This window comes from Eretmochelys imbricata, chromosome 18 (assembly GCF_965152235.1).
Source record: "Eretmochelys imbricata isolate rEreImb1 chromosome 18, rEreImb1.hap1, whole genome shotgun sequence".
Lineage (NCBI taxonomy): Eukaryota > Metazoa > Chordata > Testudines > Cheloniidae > Eretmochelys > Eretmochelys imbricata.
The window spans coordinates 7,332,558-7,346,852 of record NC_135589.1 but is presented as its reverse complement, the minus strand read 5'-3'; the positions used below and the strand labels follow the sequence as shown (position 1 = coordinate 7,346,852).

Below are 14,295 nucleotides of genomic sequence, written 5' to 3'. Positions count from 1 at the left end.
AGACACTGCAGGGACTGTGCCATGCAGCCCCTTTCAACTGACTGTAGAACGCAGTGGTGCCAGAATTATTATTTATATCGTATTTGCATTGCAGTAGCTACCCCGAAGCCCCATCACGACCGTAGCATGCGTGATGAGGTACAAACACAAAATCAAAAGGCAGCCCCTGCCTCAACCAGCTGCTGCGTCAGCCACCCCAGAGTCAGGCAATAGCAAGGTGAGCCCAATTCAGAGTTTTAAAGAAAAAAAATCCATTCCCAGGTGTATTCTCTCCTTGGCAAACAAGTCGCCCGTATCCCCAAGCTTTCCTTATGGCCCACGCTGCCATGCCCAGCTTTCCTTATGGCCCACGCTGCCTCTGTTCAGTTTCTTGTGCATTGTGGAACCACAGGAATCTCGCCTTTAGTTGCACAAGAACCAGAGTAGCCAAGCGAAGAAATGTGCCTGCTTTCACCGGACCCAGGTCTGCTTATTCCTTTACTGTAGATGCAGGTCTCTGGTGAAGGACAGACATATACTTGCATCATCTCTGAGCCTGCTACGGCAGAAGATGGCCAGGCCCCTTGGTCTTCCATCCCAGCTGATTCCACCGAGCCTCAAATTCCAGGAACTTTCAGAACCTTTGCCCCGAGTTACCATGGCACCGCTGGGCCCATTCATAGCTCCAAGCTTGCCCCAGCATATGTGGCCATATTTAAACCCAGGTCCGCTCTTCTCAGTTGAGGCACAACACAAAGACGTGCAGCTTTCATTCAGCAGGCTGAAGGAACAGGCCTTAGAGGCCAGCCACACCATTCTCAGCTCCCTGAGCTTGGCTGACCTCCTGCCTCCAATGAACTCAACAGCAACACTTCCCATTGACTCCAGTCGGGCCAGGATTTTATCTCTTGTTTGCATTTCCTTGTCTCTGGTGAGCCCTTCCCACCTGTTGGAACAGCGAGAAAGATCCCCACAGTCCCTCCATCATCCCTGGACTCCAAGGCCAGATGAGACCATCCTGATCATCTAGTCTGATCGCCTGTATAACACAGGTCAGAGACCTCCCCCAACACCATTCCTAGGGCAGATCTTTTAGAGAAACATCCGATCTTGAGTTAAAAATTGTTAGCAATAGAGAACCCATGACCCTGGGTACATTGTTCCAATGGTTAATTACTCACACCATTAAAAATTTGCACCTTATTCCCAATCTGAATTTGTCTAGCTTCAGCTTCCAGCCATTGGATCATGTTGGACCTTTCTCTGCTAGATTGAAGAGCCCATTATGAAATATTTGTAGGTGCTTACAGATTGTGACCAAGTCACCCCTTAACTGTCTCTTCGTTGAGCTAAATAGATTGAGCTCCTTGAGTCTCTCACGATGAGGCAGGTTTTCTAATCCTTGAATCATTTTCATGGCTCTTCTCTGACCCCTCTCCAATTTATCAACATCCATCTTGAATCGTGGACACCAGAACTGGACATGGTATTCCAGCAGCGGTCGCACCGGTGCCAAATCCAGAGAGAAAATAGCCTTCTCTTGTTGCATTACAGGATTGTATTTGCCGTTTTGGCCACAGCATCGCCCTGGGAGCTCATGTTCAGCTGATTACCCACCACACCCCCCCAAAACCTCTTCCAGAGTCCCCACGTCCCAGGCTAGAGTCCCCCACTCTGTAAGTATGGCCATATTTACACGTCTACTTGCAGAAGCAGGTGACAGAATTGGCAACCCATCAGCCTTGCTCCTCTGGCCCAGAGATGGAGACCAAGGCTGACATCAAGGCGACCGCTAACGTTTGCAATATACAGCACTATCCATAGGCTAAAATTTTGATGGTCTCTTGCTCTTCTGTCCAGTGGTAAAGCTCAGTTCCACACAGCTGGATTTTTTCCACTGTCAGAACATCCACTCCTAAAGCCAGGGAGGGACCTGTGTTCCATATCCAGGCTCGCAGGAGGAGGAGGAGACGCATTGGAAGGAATGCAGGCAGACAGACATTTTAAACTGACAGCTAACACAGGATTCCAGTCATCAGGCTATTATTAAACAGAAAGATAAACAACTCCCTAGAAGAGGATTTGGTTTTGGCTAACCAGTGCAACTGGCCATGGAGGAGCGAAAAAACCCACAATCACTGCAGCAGTCATGAGACGATTGCGAAATTAACCTGCATTTCCACCTCCTGAGCTTTCCATCAAGGGGCAAAGGAAGTGTGGATGGAGATGAAGGAGTGTTCGTCATCATCATCACGTGTAGTACAGTATCAAACAGGGTACGCCTACATGACAGGCAGCCGCACGTCTCAGAGCCCCAGGCAATGGACTCAGGCTCACGGGGCTCTGGTCCTAAAAATGGCGTGTAGACATTCAGCCTGGGGCTGAGGCCTGGGCTCTGAAGCCTTGGGAAGGGGTGTGGGTTTCATAGCGTGAACTGTCCACACAGCCATTTTTAGCACCATTAGCGCAAGCCTGAGTCTGGGGACTTGGGCTCTGAGATTCCCAGCTGTGGGCTGTTGCTTGCCACACAGACATACCTGTAGGTACAGACCGTCCTTGGCCCCCGAGCTTACAATCCAAATAGATAACAGAGACAAAAGGGAGAGGGGTAAATGAATTCTTTCCCCCTTACCCTTTTCACAGACAGGACACTGAGACAGGGTAAGAGCTAGGATGCTCATAAGAACTACGGGGCATAAGTCCCTATTTTAAGCACCTAAACTCACTCAGCCCCTAACCTGTCAAGGTAAAAGTTCCCTCAGCCCCCGTGTCTCTCTCCGTCCGGATGCCTATCCCCCACCTACGACCCAGCGCGACCCCCAACCCAGGGAAGACAGGCGTGCAGGGCTCTGTCTAGCAGGCACCCCCTGAACCTGCCTATCAGATTGGGCCCCTTCAAAACCTGGCCGGAGGAAGAGGAGCTTCTTAGGGTCATTGTGAGAGGGAGAAAATCTCTGTCATCCAGTGGTTCGGGCATCCAGATGGGAGACCCCCCGGGTCCTGTTCTCCTGCTTCAACCACTCCGTCATTATTTCTCCACAGGAGGCCTGCTTCAACCGGCGAGATGGGGGGAGCCTCCATCCGAATATCCCATAGCTCCGTGGTTAGAGCTGGGAGACCCCTGTTCCAATCCTCTCTGCCCCTCTGGTGGAGAGGGCAATTGAAGCTGGGTATCCCACGTCCCAGGTGAGGCATTAATCACTGGGCTAAGAGCTGTAAGGTGGGTGACATGCCCCCACCCCCAAAATGGCATAAGGTGCCTAACTCTGAAGAGAGTTCCTGGCTTCAGAATTGCTCAGCAGAAATAGGCATTTCCCTGCAGCCTGGACTTGGGAGCCTAAATCTCCCACTGCTCTGGTCGTCATCTCCCACTGACTTGCTTAGGCAGCTCCCCGACATGTGTGAATTGCAGTCAAAGGCACCCAGCTCTCCCCATGCGTTGTACAGAAGTGTAGACGTCTAACTCAGGCTTTGGGAATCACCATGATTTTTCCAGGCACCTAAAATTATGCCTGGCGATGCTCAGGGTCAAGGTCTAACTCCTTTTGAGCATTCAGCCCTAAGTGACTTGCGTATGGTCACACACAGAGACTGTGGCAGAGCCAGGAATTGCCCCAAATCTCCCAAGTCCCGGCCCACTGCTCTAGCCCCTAGGCCATGCTTCAGACCTCAGTTAGAGCTTACCCAGCACAGAAAGTGATGGCAGGGAACTGACAACACTCCAGCAACAACGATGAGGGTGAAACCAGACAGTCACTACGCTCTTGAACGAACTCAAACAGGAAAGTGATAAAAGACAAAACCACCCAGGGACAAACACCGTTCACAAAACGATCACTCCATATCTGACCTCTCAGTCCTCGTCCTCAAAGGAAACCTGCACAGCACCTTCAAACGATGAGCCTGGGAGTTTAAATTTAAACTTTGCTAGACACTAAAAATCAGGGACCTAATAGAGAACCTGGACTTATAGCTTATTACAACAATCTTTTCCCTCCCCCCATGACTGGAGACGCGCTAACTAGCCACTTCACCTTGAATGCTCCCTAGAAATATGCGCTAACTACTTATGCTAAACATTCATCCCACCTTGTATTTCGCTGTGACGCTCGGAGGGCCTTTCCCAGACTGAAGAAGAGCTCTGGATAAGCTAGAAAGCTGGTCTCTCTTACCAAGAGAAGATAAACAATAAGACCTCACCCGCCTTGTCTCCCTAATAACCTGGCAGCAACACGCCTACAACAAAACATCAAACGAAGAGGGAGGGAGCCATCACTCTAAGGGCATGGCTACCCTGGAGAGTTTGCAGCTGCTCCGCTGTAAGCTCTCTAATGTAGCTGCCCTAAGCGGATGGGAGAGAACTCTCCTCTTGGTTTAACTACTCCAGTGAGCGGCGGTAGCTGTGTCGGCGACAGAAGCTCTCCTGCCGACAGCGCTGTCCAGCGCTTCGCTCGGGGGGGGGGGTGGTTTATTCTCCCCCCTGAGCAGTAGAAGTTCTGCTGACATAAGCTGTAGGGTAGATATGGCCTAAGAGGCCCTCACGACCTCACAAAACCATCTCCAAATAGCCTCTTCCTTGCGTCCTCCGGTCTTGAAGCCACCGCGCACTCCCATCTCCCAGGAAGCAGGGGTTTGTGAATTCAGTGCAATGAAATGCAGGGTCCCCCTTTCCCTTTACGGCTCAGGCTGGTTATGGGTACAGACCCAGAGCTGTTGGATTTTAAGGGCATGAAAAGTCAATTGCTTTATCCCTTCCCCTACCCAGGAATGTCTTTAAAGTGGCACAGAGAGGAGGTAAAATCCTAGTCACCCTCCACCTGCCACAAAGGGCCTCTTCCTCTACAGTCCATCGGCAGCTCTGGAGGGGTGGACAGGAGACAGCAAGGCAGACACTCAGTGTTGCTTCACTGGCATCAGTAGAGTTACACTAATTACCCCAACTGATGACCTGGCCCTTTCCTTCCAGAGAGATTCTGATTTAGCTCCAAGCAGGCTGAAAGGACTCAATAGCCGCAAGTAATCAACAGGCCAACAGTGGCTTCTAAAAGGTCAGGGTACTCCTGAAGGAGGCAGGGAAATGGCCTTGCTAGAGCAGGGTACTGGGAGTCAGGACTCCTGGGTTCTACTCCCACCTCTACCACAGAATCACCACGCCACCTTGGAGCAAGTCACATCACCTTCGTGCCCCGGTTTCCCCATTTGTAAATGGAGCTCGCACCTACCCAGCTCCCAACACTCATGTAAGAGCTCCAAGATCCTTGGATGGGCAGGGCTATGAGAGAAAGGACAGAGCTGACAGAGGCAGGGGAGGAAGTAGATAAGAAAGAGAGGCAAAGACAGCCTGTGGGAAGGCATGAAAGACACCTCTGCTCAGAGCACAATTCTGGGTGGTTCCATACCGTACTGATCCGAGTCCAGATTTTCACATGGGACGTCATCATAGATCACATCTTCCTCCAGGGCCGGGAACTCAAACCGTGCACCTGGAACGAAAAGCAACACAGGGCAAGCTGTGGAGAAGAACCTGAAACCAGGAGAGAACTCACCATGAGCTTCAGCTACACCCCACTTTGACTCGTGGCAGCGTGAGCCAGTGGGTAGGGTACTAGATTGGGAGTCATGACACCTGGGCCCTATGCCTGCCTCAACCACTGACCCGGCAGCCAAGTCACTTCACCTCTGGGACTGTTCTTTCTGCTCTGCCTATTTAGATTGTCAACTCTGGGCCGGGACTCTCTCTCACAGGGTATCTGCACAGGGCCTACCACAAGGGACCTCTTGAGTGCAACCAGAATACAATGAATAGTGGGTCTTGTCTGGAACACCTGATGTTTCAGAGCCAACCTTCAGCGTACTGCTCTCAGTGCCTTTTATGCCGCAGTGGCAAAGCTAGATCCTGGCCCCTCTCTCTGAAGCCTCTGCAGGGAGAGCTCAAAAATCTGTATCTGAGTTTTATGACTTGACCCTGGCTCCTTTCTAAGGAGCAACAGGCCAGGGCTACAAAGTGTGCATCTCAATCCAAAATTAGGGGGCCTTTAGCTCAGGAGACTTGGCCCAGATAAGAGACAAATTGAGGCCAGCTGTGAAATCCAGATCTAGGTCCAAGTGCTGATCACCAAACACCCAAAATTTGGATCGGTCCTTTGGATCAAACACTTCTCCAATTTCAACCCATCAAGTTCTCAACACCCTATGTATGGCATGGTAACTGCTACACTGAAGTCTAAGTTATTATCCATCATGGTCCCAAACATACCCAGTCACCTGCCTGACCAAAGGGCTGTTTTAGTGTTTAAACAGAGCCAGGATTTGGGATGGGGAAGCCATGTTTTTCCATCTGTGTGGGGGAGGCGGGAATCCCAGCATTTCCAGGGCACACCGAAGCTGATCGAACAACACATGAGTCTCTTGGAAGGAATCCAGAGTCATTTCCATCCATCCCATCCAGCTCATAGAGGCATCAGAACCCTACCTCGCCGGATGCTCTTCCTTTTCCAGTTGCGGGTCCGAGTCCCAGTGGGGGAGCTGCCCACAACGTCCCCATTGCTGACCACCGTCAGGAACCTAGGGCAGGAAGAAGGCTGTGAGTGGTCAGACAAGCAGAATAGCCAGCCAGTTTACGGGGATGGTTGGGGGAAGCTATGAGCTGTCGCTAAAAGCTGAGCAAGTCCAGGTCCACCAACCTGAATAGCAAGGGCCAGTTGTGAGCAAATGCAATGGCCACACCTGAATCGCTTGGTTGCAGACCTGGCTACAGACTGAGATCCTCCACAGCTAAACTGCACCAAGAGGGGGTGACATGCCAGGCAATTCGCACTAAGTCACAATGGGTCTTTGTCCCCCTCCAGTGGCTGGTCCATGTAAAAGGTTAGTAAGTCTCCTACTGCTTCCAGCTCCTAGCATTGCCCCGTAAACTGCAACAATAGAGGCCCACGGCTTTTAGCTCTCAAGGTCCAAGCCCCTAAACAGGGCTGGTTAGACGTGCACCCACCAGGCTTCAGAGCTGACACCCAGCGCTCATGCCATCCAGTTACACTGCAGGTCTCCGTCGTGCCAGTTCCCAGCAGGCCACCCCCACACCACGTCTCTCACATGCCCACTCGCCCGCTGCTTCACTCTCTCGTTCTGGTATCCTTTTCTTCCCCCTTGGCTGCTTTCAGCCTATTTCCTCTACTCTCCCCGCAAACCTTTCCCGGCACAGGGCACCCCTTCCCCATTCACTGCACTGTGCTCACTACCTCCTCCCCTTGGCTTTCTCTCTCTCTATCATGAATCAGTTCTCTTTTCCCCCTGCCCTTCCCTTTTCAAGCTTCTTAGCTCCTTAGGGCTGGAACCTACCTTCCGCCTTGGTTCTTCCCAGTATTATGCTAAAACCTAAAGGCCTTAACACCAGCATGCCTGGTGCTGCAGACAGGTAACTGAGGCTGTCTCAGCCCCAAAGAGCTTGCGAACCAAGTTCCTCTATTGTGAAGATCCTTCTCCAGACGCAAGCTTTGCTGGTGGCCTCTGACACCAGTCAGGACAAGGGACCAGGATGGGGTCTCAGATACAGCGAGGAACCAACATGCTCAGATTTCACAACAGCAAGGTTAAAGGCACTGGATTGGCACTCAGAAGAACAAGAGTCACTGATCAGCTCTGACACGGACCGCCCGCGTGACTGTGGGCTAATCACTTTGTTTCTGTGCCTCAGTTTCCCACCTGTAAAGGGGGGATAATACTTTCTTTCTCTGCCTCTAAACTGCAAGTTCTTAGCAGCAGGGACTGGCTCCCACTATGTCTGTACAGCCCTGGGTACAACACAGCCCTGATTTCAATGGCGGCCCTTAGGCACTACTGTAACCCAAACAAACAGCACCCTCCCCATACCCAGCAGGGCTGGGCAAACAGGTTTGGATAAAGAACCTTCAGCCAAAACTTCAGTCTAACCCTTGAGGTTGGAAGTGCTCCATTAATCGAGTCCCCCTCCGCCCCTCCGTTATTTTTCACATGTGCCGGCTGCAGCGCTGGGCCCCCAGGTGCCGGATGGCAGCAGAAGTACCAAAAGACAGAGAAAAAACCTCCCCCTCGCAAGATTTCCAGTCTAACGTTCCATCCTCCTGGAGATTCACGTAAGCCGCCAAACTGGTGCCAGCACCTCCTCACATCCCCTAAGCCCATCTGCCATCTGAAGCAGGCAACAGCAGGCTGTCCCAGGGATGTCCGCTGATTTGCCAGACAAACCGGGCCCACCATCCAGCACAGAAGGGGTTAAGAATTTTTAAAACTCAGTGCAAGAATGGGGGGGCTTGCGTCCGTACTGGAGGGGAGGCAGGTCTGTGCTGGACCTTGAGGAAAGGGGAGGGAGGGCTGGAGTGGGAGTGGGGGAACAGGATGTCTGAGAGCAGCAAGCAAGATCGGCTGTTTCCCAGACAACTGCTGATGGAGTGTCATGGTGACCCCGCAGCCCCCTCCCCGGGGGGCATCCTTGAAGGTTTCTGGCTCTCCCAGCCCTGCAGGACCATGACCTAACTGGGCAGACCAGGCCATGAACTCAGACCTGGGGAGCAGGGGGCTGGGTTATAAAGTCTCCAGACACAAACACATTTGCGCCTTGTGCCCTCTCCCCACGGTATTATCTGAACGACTATTAAAGCAGCGTCTGGGGCCACTAAATAGTGCACTGAGTTAATATACTCAGCTTCTCCCCAACCCTGCAGGGAAGCCGCAATCCAGGTTCAAATCTCCATCACGGAACAGTGAAATAAGTAGAGTCTACATACACCCCCTGTCATGACTTCGCATCAGGGAACATGGCTCACCGCAAGCAGGAGGCATCCAAACCGAACCTGGATGAAGGGCTAGCCTGGACCAGCCCCACATAGCCTGGCCTAACACACTAACATCTCCGCTTTAAATCAGAAGGGCGGTGGGTGGACTGTCCCAGCACTAGGCCTAAAGCTCGGACGGACAGCTTGGGCCTGGTTTGATTAAGTAAATAAAATGTCAGGGGAAGCGTCCGAGTCACAAGGCCAGGTCTACGCCCTGGCTTGTAGTGGGGGGCGGAACCCACACAGATCTGCAGGGGGCAGACCCACAGCCTCCTACATTGTCCAGATTTCAGAGTAGCAGCCGTGTTAGTCTGTATCCGTAAAAAGAACAGGAGGACTCGTGGCACCTTAGAGACTAACAAATTTATTAGAGCATATGCTTTCGTGAGCTACAGCTCACCGTATGCATCCGATGAAGTGGGCTGGAGCTCACGAAAGCTTATGCTCTAATAAATTTGTTAGTCCCTAAGGTGCCACAAGTCCTCCTGTTCTTTTTACATTGTCCGGTGGCACCAGCAATCCCACTTTCTCGATACGGCTCCTGGCAGCGAATCCAGCCAAGCCAGACTCCTGCGGGAGGAGCCTTTCAGGGCGCAATGCTCCCAGAGTATTTACAGTGACACAAAAACAAGGAGTCCGGTAGCACTTTAAAGACTAACAGATTTATTTGAGCATAAGCTTTCGTACCTACGAAAGCTTATGCTCAAATAAATCTGTTAGTCTTTCAGGTGCCACCGGACTCCTTGTTGTTTTTGTGGATACAAACTAACACGGCTACCCCCTGATACTTGACACCATACAGGGACACAGGCAGCCATTCCTTAGTCCCCTGGCACGCACAATCCGAAAGCTCTTAGGGCAGTGCAGGGAAAGAAGGTTAAAGCTCAGTCCGTCCTGGTCATCCCAGACCAGCTGTAATGAGTCAAGCCCCATGTTCAGACTCTGGCTGACCTCCTTAGCCAGTTTCCAGGTGAGAAGCCAGCACTTTATCCCCCACCCCCTCCGCACAAACACCTGGCACCTTCCAGTCTTTTGTTCTTCAGCTGGAGTCTTTGCTCATCTTCCCTGCTGATAGGTGGGGAAATCCATCTCCCTGATTGCTAGTGTTCTGGCGATTGGGTTTCCCTTCATCATCTTGGGTTTTCCATTGACACGGGGTGGCTCTCAGACAGTCCTTTTTAATGGCTCATTGAGGCTCAGACAGCTAAGTGACACACACACACCCCCCCCATGTCTCCTAGCTGTCCAGAGAGCAAACCTAGACCTTCCCTCCACCCGCCATGCAAAATATAGGGGAAACTGAGGCACACATCAGCTCCCCACCCCACCCCACAAAAATACCACAGAAAATTCCCACTTCATCACCGCCGATGGCCTGAGCCAAATCTGGGATGGCGTCTCCCTGCCGAGTGGGCTAGGCCTTGCATTCGGCCCTCCAGTCAGGCCTTGTCTCACTTGTCCCCACTTTCCAATCTGTCAGCAAAACAGATCCACCAGGGAGGGTTCCATTTTCCCCAGTTTTTGGCCCCCTTGTGGGCCCAGCAACACAGTCCCCTATTGGATGCCCTTCCTCTGAACACCAAAGGAGTAAGTCCCTACCCAGCAGTGGCAGGGGGCCTAGCAATGGCTGCCATTACAGCTACCTGGACGGTCAGCACAGGACGGCAGGGTATACACTTTCCCCGCAGCCTCTGCTGCTGCGGCCATCCACTCTCCCGGGAAGGGGCACCTGCCCCCTCACGTACCTTTAGAGAAAAGCCAAGTGTCCTGCTCTCCTCGGGGAAAAGCCTACAACGCATGCCAGCACAGAAATCAGACCCCTCTCTCCGGGCCTGGCAGGGGACCCATCACCGCAGCTCCCGGTTCAATCCTCTGCTGGCATCCAGAGAGCCTTCCCTGCAGCCACATGCCCACCCTCCTCTGCACTGCAGCGTGCACCAGGCCAGGGACACACGCTGGCTGTGCTGACTGGGCGAGATCCCGAGGCAGCCGGCTGACCAATATCGCTGTCTCTTCCCTTTAGCAGGCAGCATCTCCTCCACCCTCATTGCGTCACTCCCTGCTGCCTGCAGCTGCTGCTGGATCCTTGAACAGCATCAAGCTGACGCCTAGCGCCACCGCCCCGCCTCTTAACCTTCCTCCGCTCACGGCTGCCTTCTAGATGGGCTGAGGACAGCCCGTATTGGCAGGACGAGAGAGAAGAACCCATTAACTGGATCAGAAGCCCTGTATGTCCGTCAGGAGGCGTGGAGACACCGAGAGCTGTGTGAAAAACAGCGACAGACACCAGGAGCCTGACATGGGAGGAAACAGCATCACGTGGCTACTTAGTGTTAATATTGATTTTAGAATAGACAGGGACTCTGGGGACCTCGCTTCTACTCCCAGCTCCGCCAGTGACCTGCTGAGTGGCCTTGGGCAAGTCCCTTGACCTACATGCCTCTGTTTTCCCCTCTCCGGGTTGTGTCTGTGTTGGATATTTTAACTGCAAGCTCTTCAGTCCAGCAACTGTCTCTCATTATGCATCTGTGCCAGACCCAGCGCAACAGGGCCGTGATCTCAGATGGGCCGCTAGATGCTACCATAGCAATAATTTTTAAAGCATGTTTAATAACAACTGTATGTCTTTAATCCTACAGGATCACAGCAAGTTTCCACCATATCAGTGACTACCTGCTGAGCTCCCTTCACGCTCTACTGAAATGCAGCCACCTCTGGGCTGTAGCACACAGCCACGCTAGGCAACAATTTAGAACAAACAAGGGGCGAAGAATAACTTCTCTAGCTGAATCTGCAGGGGAAATTCAGAGAAGCACAATGTACGGAACACAAACGGAAGCAGCTAACCTACTTACCTGCTGCTCCTTTGAGATGATAGAATATTCGTTTTGCTTTTAGAAATGAGACATTTGGGCAAAGAAACTAAATGTAAGAGTCACAACAATAAAAAGCAAATCCAGCATCAGAATACCGCTTATTAAAGCCAGTTCCCTCTGAATGCCATTAGGGGCTCAGGATTAAACGGTTATCTGCCCACCGTAAGTGGAACCAGCCTGCTAATGTGTCTAACTTGCTGTTAGAAATCCCCTTTTTATTATTTTTCTGCTATTCATAAAGGAACTTGTGGTCTGCAAAGCTACATCCACAGCAGGTCATAACTGTCCTTGCATCCCTACAACAGAACCCCCGCTCTGAGCACCCTGAGAGAGCTCAGATCTGAAGCGAACTCTTGCAATTCAGACCCAGCGTGACCAGGGACAGAACTAACATGCTGGGGTAAATAGTCCAAGAGAACAGCCTACAATCTAACTTGGGTCTGAGCCCACGAGTCACACCTGTATGGCCCCGTAAAGGCTTCCCTCAAAATGCTCATTTCTCCTCTAGCCTCCACCATCAAAACCTCCTGGTCCACCACCCATCCCCACAGGCACTGGGACAGGCATTGCAGCGTGAAAGCACTTGAAACGCAGGTGTTTAATAGCAGGGAGAACTCTGTGAGGGAGTGGTGCCAGGAGAGACCTAGAGGTGGAGGGGAAGGGGAGTTGCTCAGATGACCAATGGGGAGGCAAACACTGGAATTGAGCTGGCTTCCAACACCAGCAACAAGTCCAGGTTCTGCAGAGAAAAATTCACTGGGCTGACCTCCTTCCCAGCAGCACGACCGGATGGGCAGGCAGATCACTGTGCCACGGTCCCCATGCTCTGGCTGCTGGGGCCTTCCCCAGCTCTTGCAACAGCCCCAAGCTGTCAGGTGACAGAACGTCCCACCCCTGCGTTATTCTAGGCTTTAGCCAGAGTGAAGGCTTCCCTTTCTCCTGCCTGCATCTAGCCAGCCATAGCAAACGGGGTTCTGTGTGCACAGGGCCGCCGGAGTGCCCAACTAAAGCCACCCACGTTCCCACCTTTCAGGCTTCACCTAAATGCCCAACACCTGCCTTGGGCGTCTGCACACCTGTGTACATATGACTCAGCTCATTCTCTGCGAACAGGCCATGCAGGGATCCCCACACATGAAGGCTGCTGTAGCACCAGAAGATCAGGGCATGTCAGCGACTTACATCCAGACCGTATGTGCGAGGGCATGCTGGCCCGGAGACCAGACAGCTGGGGATTTTGGTGTCTCTGGGCAGGTTTCAGAGCCATCAAATTAGGGAACATTTCTCTGGATCCCAGCTATCTCCTCCCAATACTTCTTGGGGTCCAGATGGCAGGAGGAGAAATGCCTTCACAATGCCTCACGTCCATCGGAGGAGCTCAGCTGCTTTGCAGGCTCGGAGCGGTGCTGGGAGGCGACAGGATTCTTATCCCCATTGTACAGATGGGAATCTGAGGCACCACGGTTACGGGCCTACCTTTCAGGGGTGCTGAGCACCCACCACTCCCCTTCAACCAGAGCGGAGAGCTCAGCACTTCTAAAAATTCAGGCTTAAGCGACTGGCCCAAGATCACGCCAGGAACCAAAAGCAGCGTGAGCAGGAAGACAACGACAGGTGTCCTGACTCCTTGTCCCTGAACTCCCATGCCGTGCAAACACATAGGGCCTGATTCACCACTGCCCTGCACCTTTCCCACCCGAGCAAAGCAGGTGTGAAACGCTGCCATTTCTGAGCCAGTAGCATTTTGCTCTGGGGTAAATGACAATGTGAAGTGCGGAGACATGGTAAATTGGGGCCAAGGAAAGAATATATGGGGAGGCATGAAGTGCTCAGTGATTATTGCCTCAAGTGTTCTCCCAGCCCTTCTGCTCTCCCCTGCCTTCCCCCCCCCGCATGTCTCCAAGCGCTCCCATTATTTCTGAGCTACCTCTCTTCCCAACTGCCAGCAATGAGTCCCCTGTCCATTTTCTCAGCACTTCCTGCTTTTCACTGCAGTGGCAGGCTCAAAGGGTAAGGCTGCCCCTGTCCAGGTTTTCCCAGGATGATCCCTTTTTTGAGGTAGCTGCCCTGGGAAATCTGCCAGGACGCTCAGCGCGCACAGCCAGTTTTATGGGATCATCCCAGGTTTTTGTACCTCAGGGATGGCAACCCTGTCAATAAGGTGGGGGAGCTGAAACGGCGGCTGCCGGCAGCGCAGGAAGGAAGGACACGACAACTGACATTATCAAAACACCATGAACAAATCCCACAAGCTCTCTGTGTTTAATTAGCTTCCTCCTCGTGTCATGCGTTACTTACACGCCGCTGACAATGCAAATATATACCTGGCTCTTAGCACTGGTGGAGGCCACATTCAGGGAAATGGGGCTCTGCTACACATACCCTTCAGCACAGTGTTGGTGGTACCCTTCCCTCTAGTAGCTGGTATACCGCAGGGTAATAGCCTACAACTGCTAACCACTAATCGAGTTATTCCTTCAGCTGCAGCAGTAGAGGTCCATGTTAGAGTGCTGAAGTTCCTAAGTTAGAAACCCACTGACAGGGAGCGGTGGGGTCATTACATATGCTCTGAATTGTAGACAAACACGATGCCTGACAGAACAGGGTATTAAGGACTAAAGCTTCACCAA

The 14,295-nt window shown here is 52.3% G+C and overlaps 1 protein-coding gene across 1 annotated transcript in view; it reads right to left on the bottom strand.

Annotated features, from left to right (window-relative positions):
- The window catches only part of ARHGEF10L (Rho guanine nucleotide exchange factor 10 like), a 124,068-nt gene that overhangs the window by 95,541 nt on the left and 14,232 nt on the right, over positions 1 to 14,295 (bottom strand). The window contains exons 4-5 of the mRNA XM_077837219.1: positions 6,452 to 6,543; positions 5,379 to 5,462 (exon numbers count right to left, since the gene is read on the bottom strand). Coding sequence (XP_077693345.1) covers positions 5,379 to 5,462; positions 6,452 to 6,543 — 176 coding nt within the window. The remainder of the gene's footprint in view (positions 1 to 5,378; positions 5,463 to 6,451; positions 6,544 to 14,295) is intronic.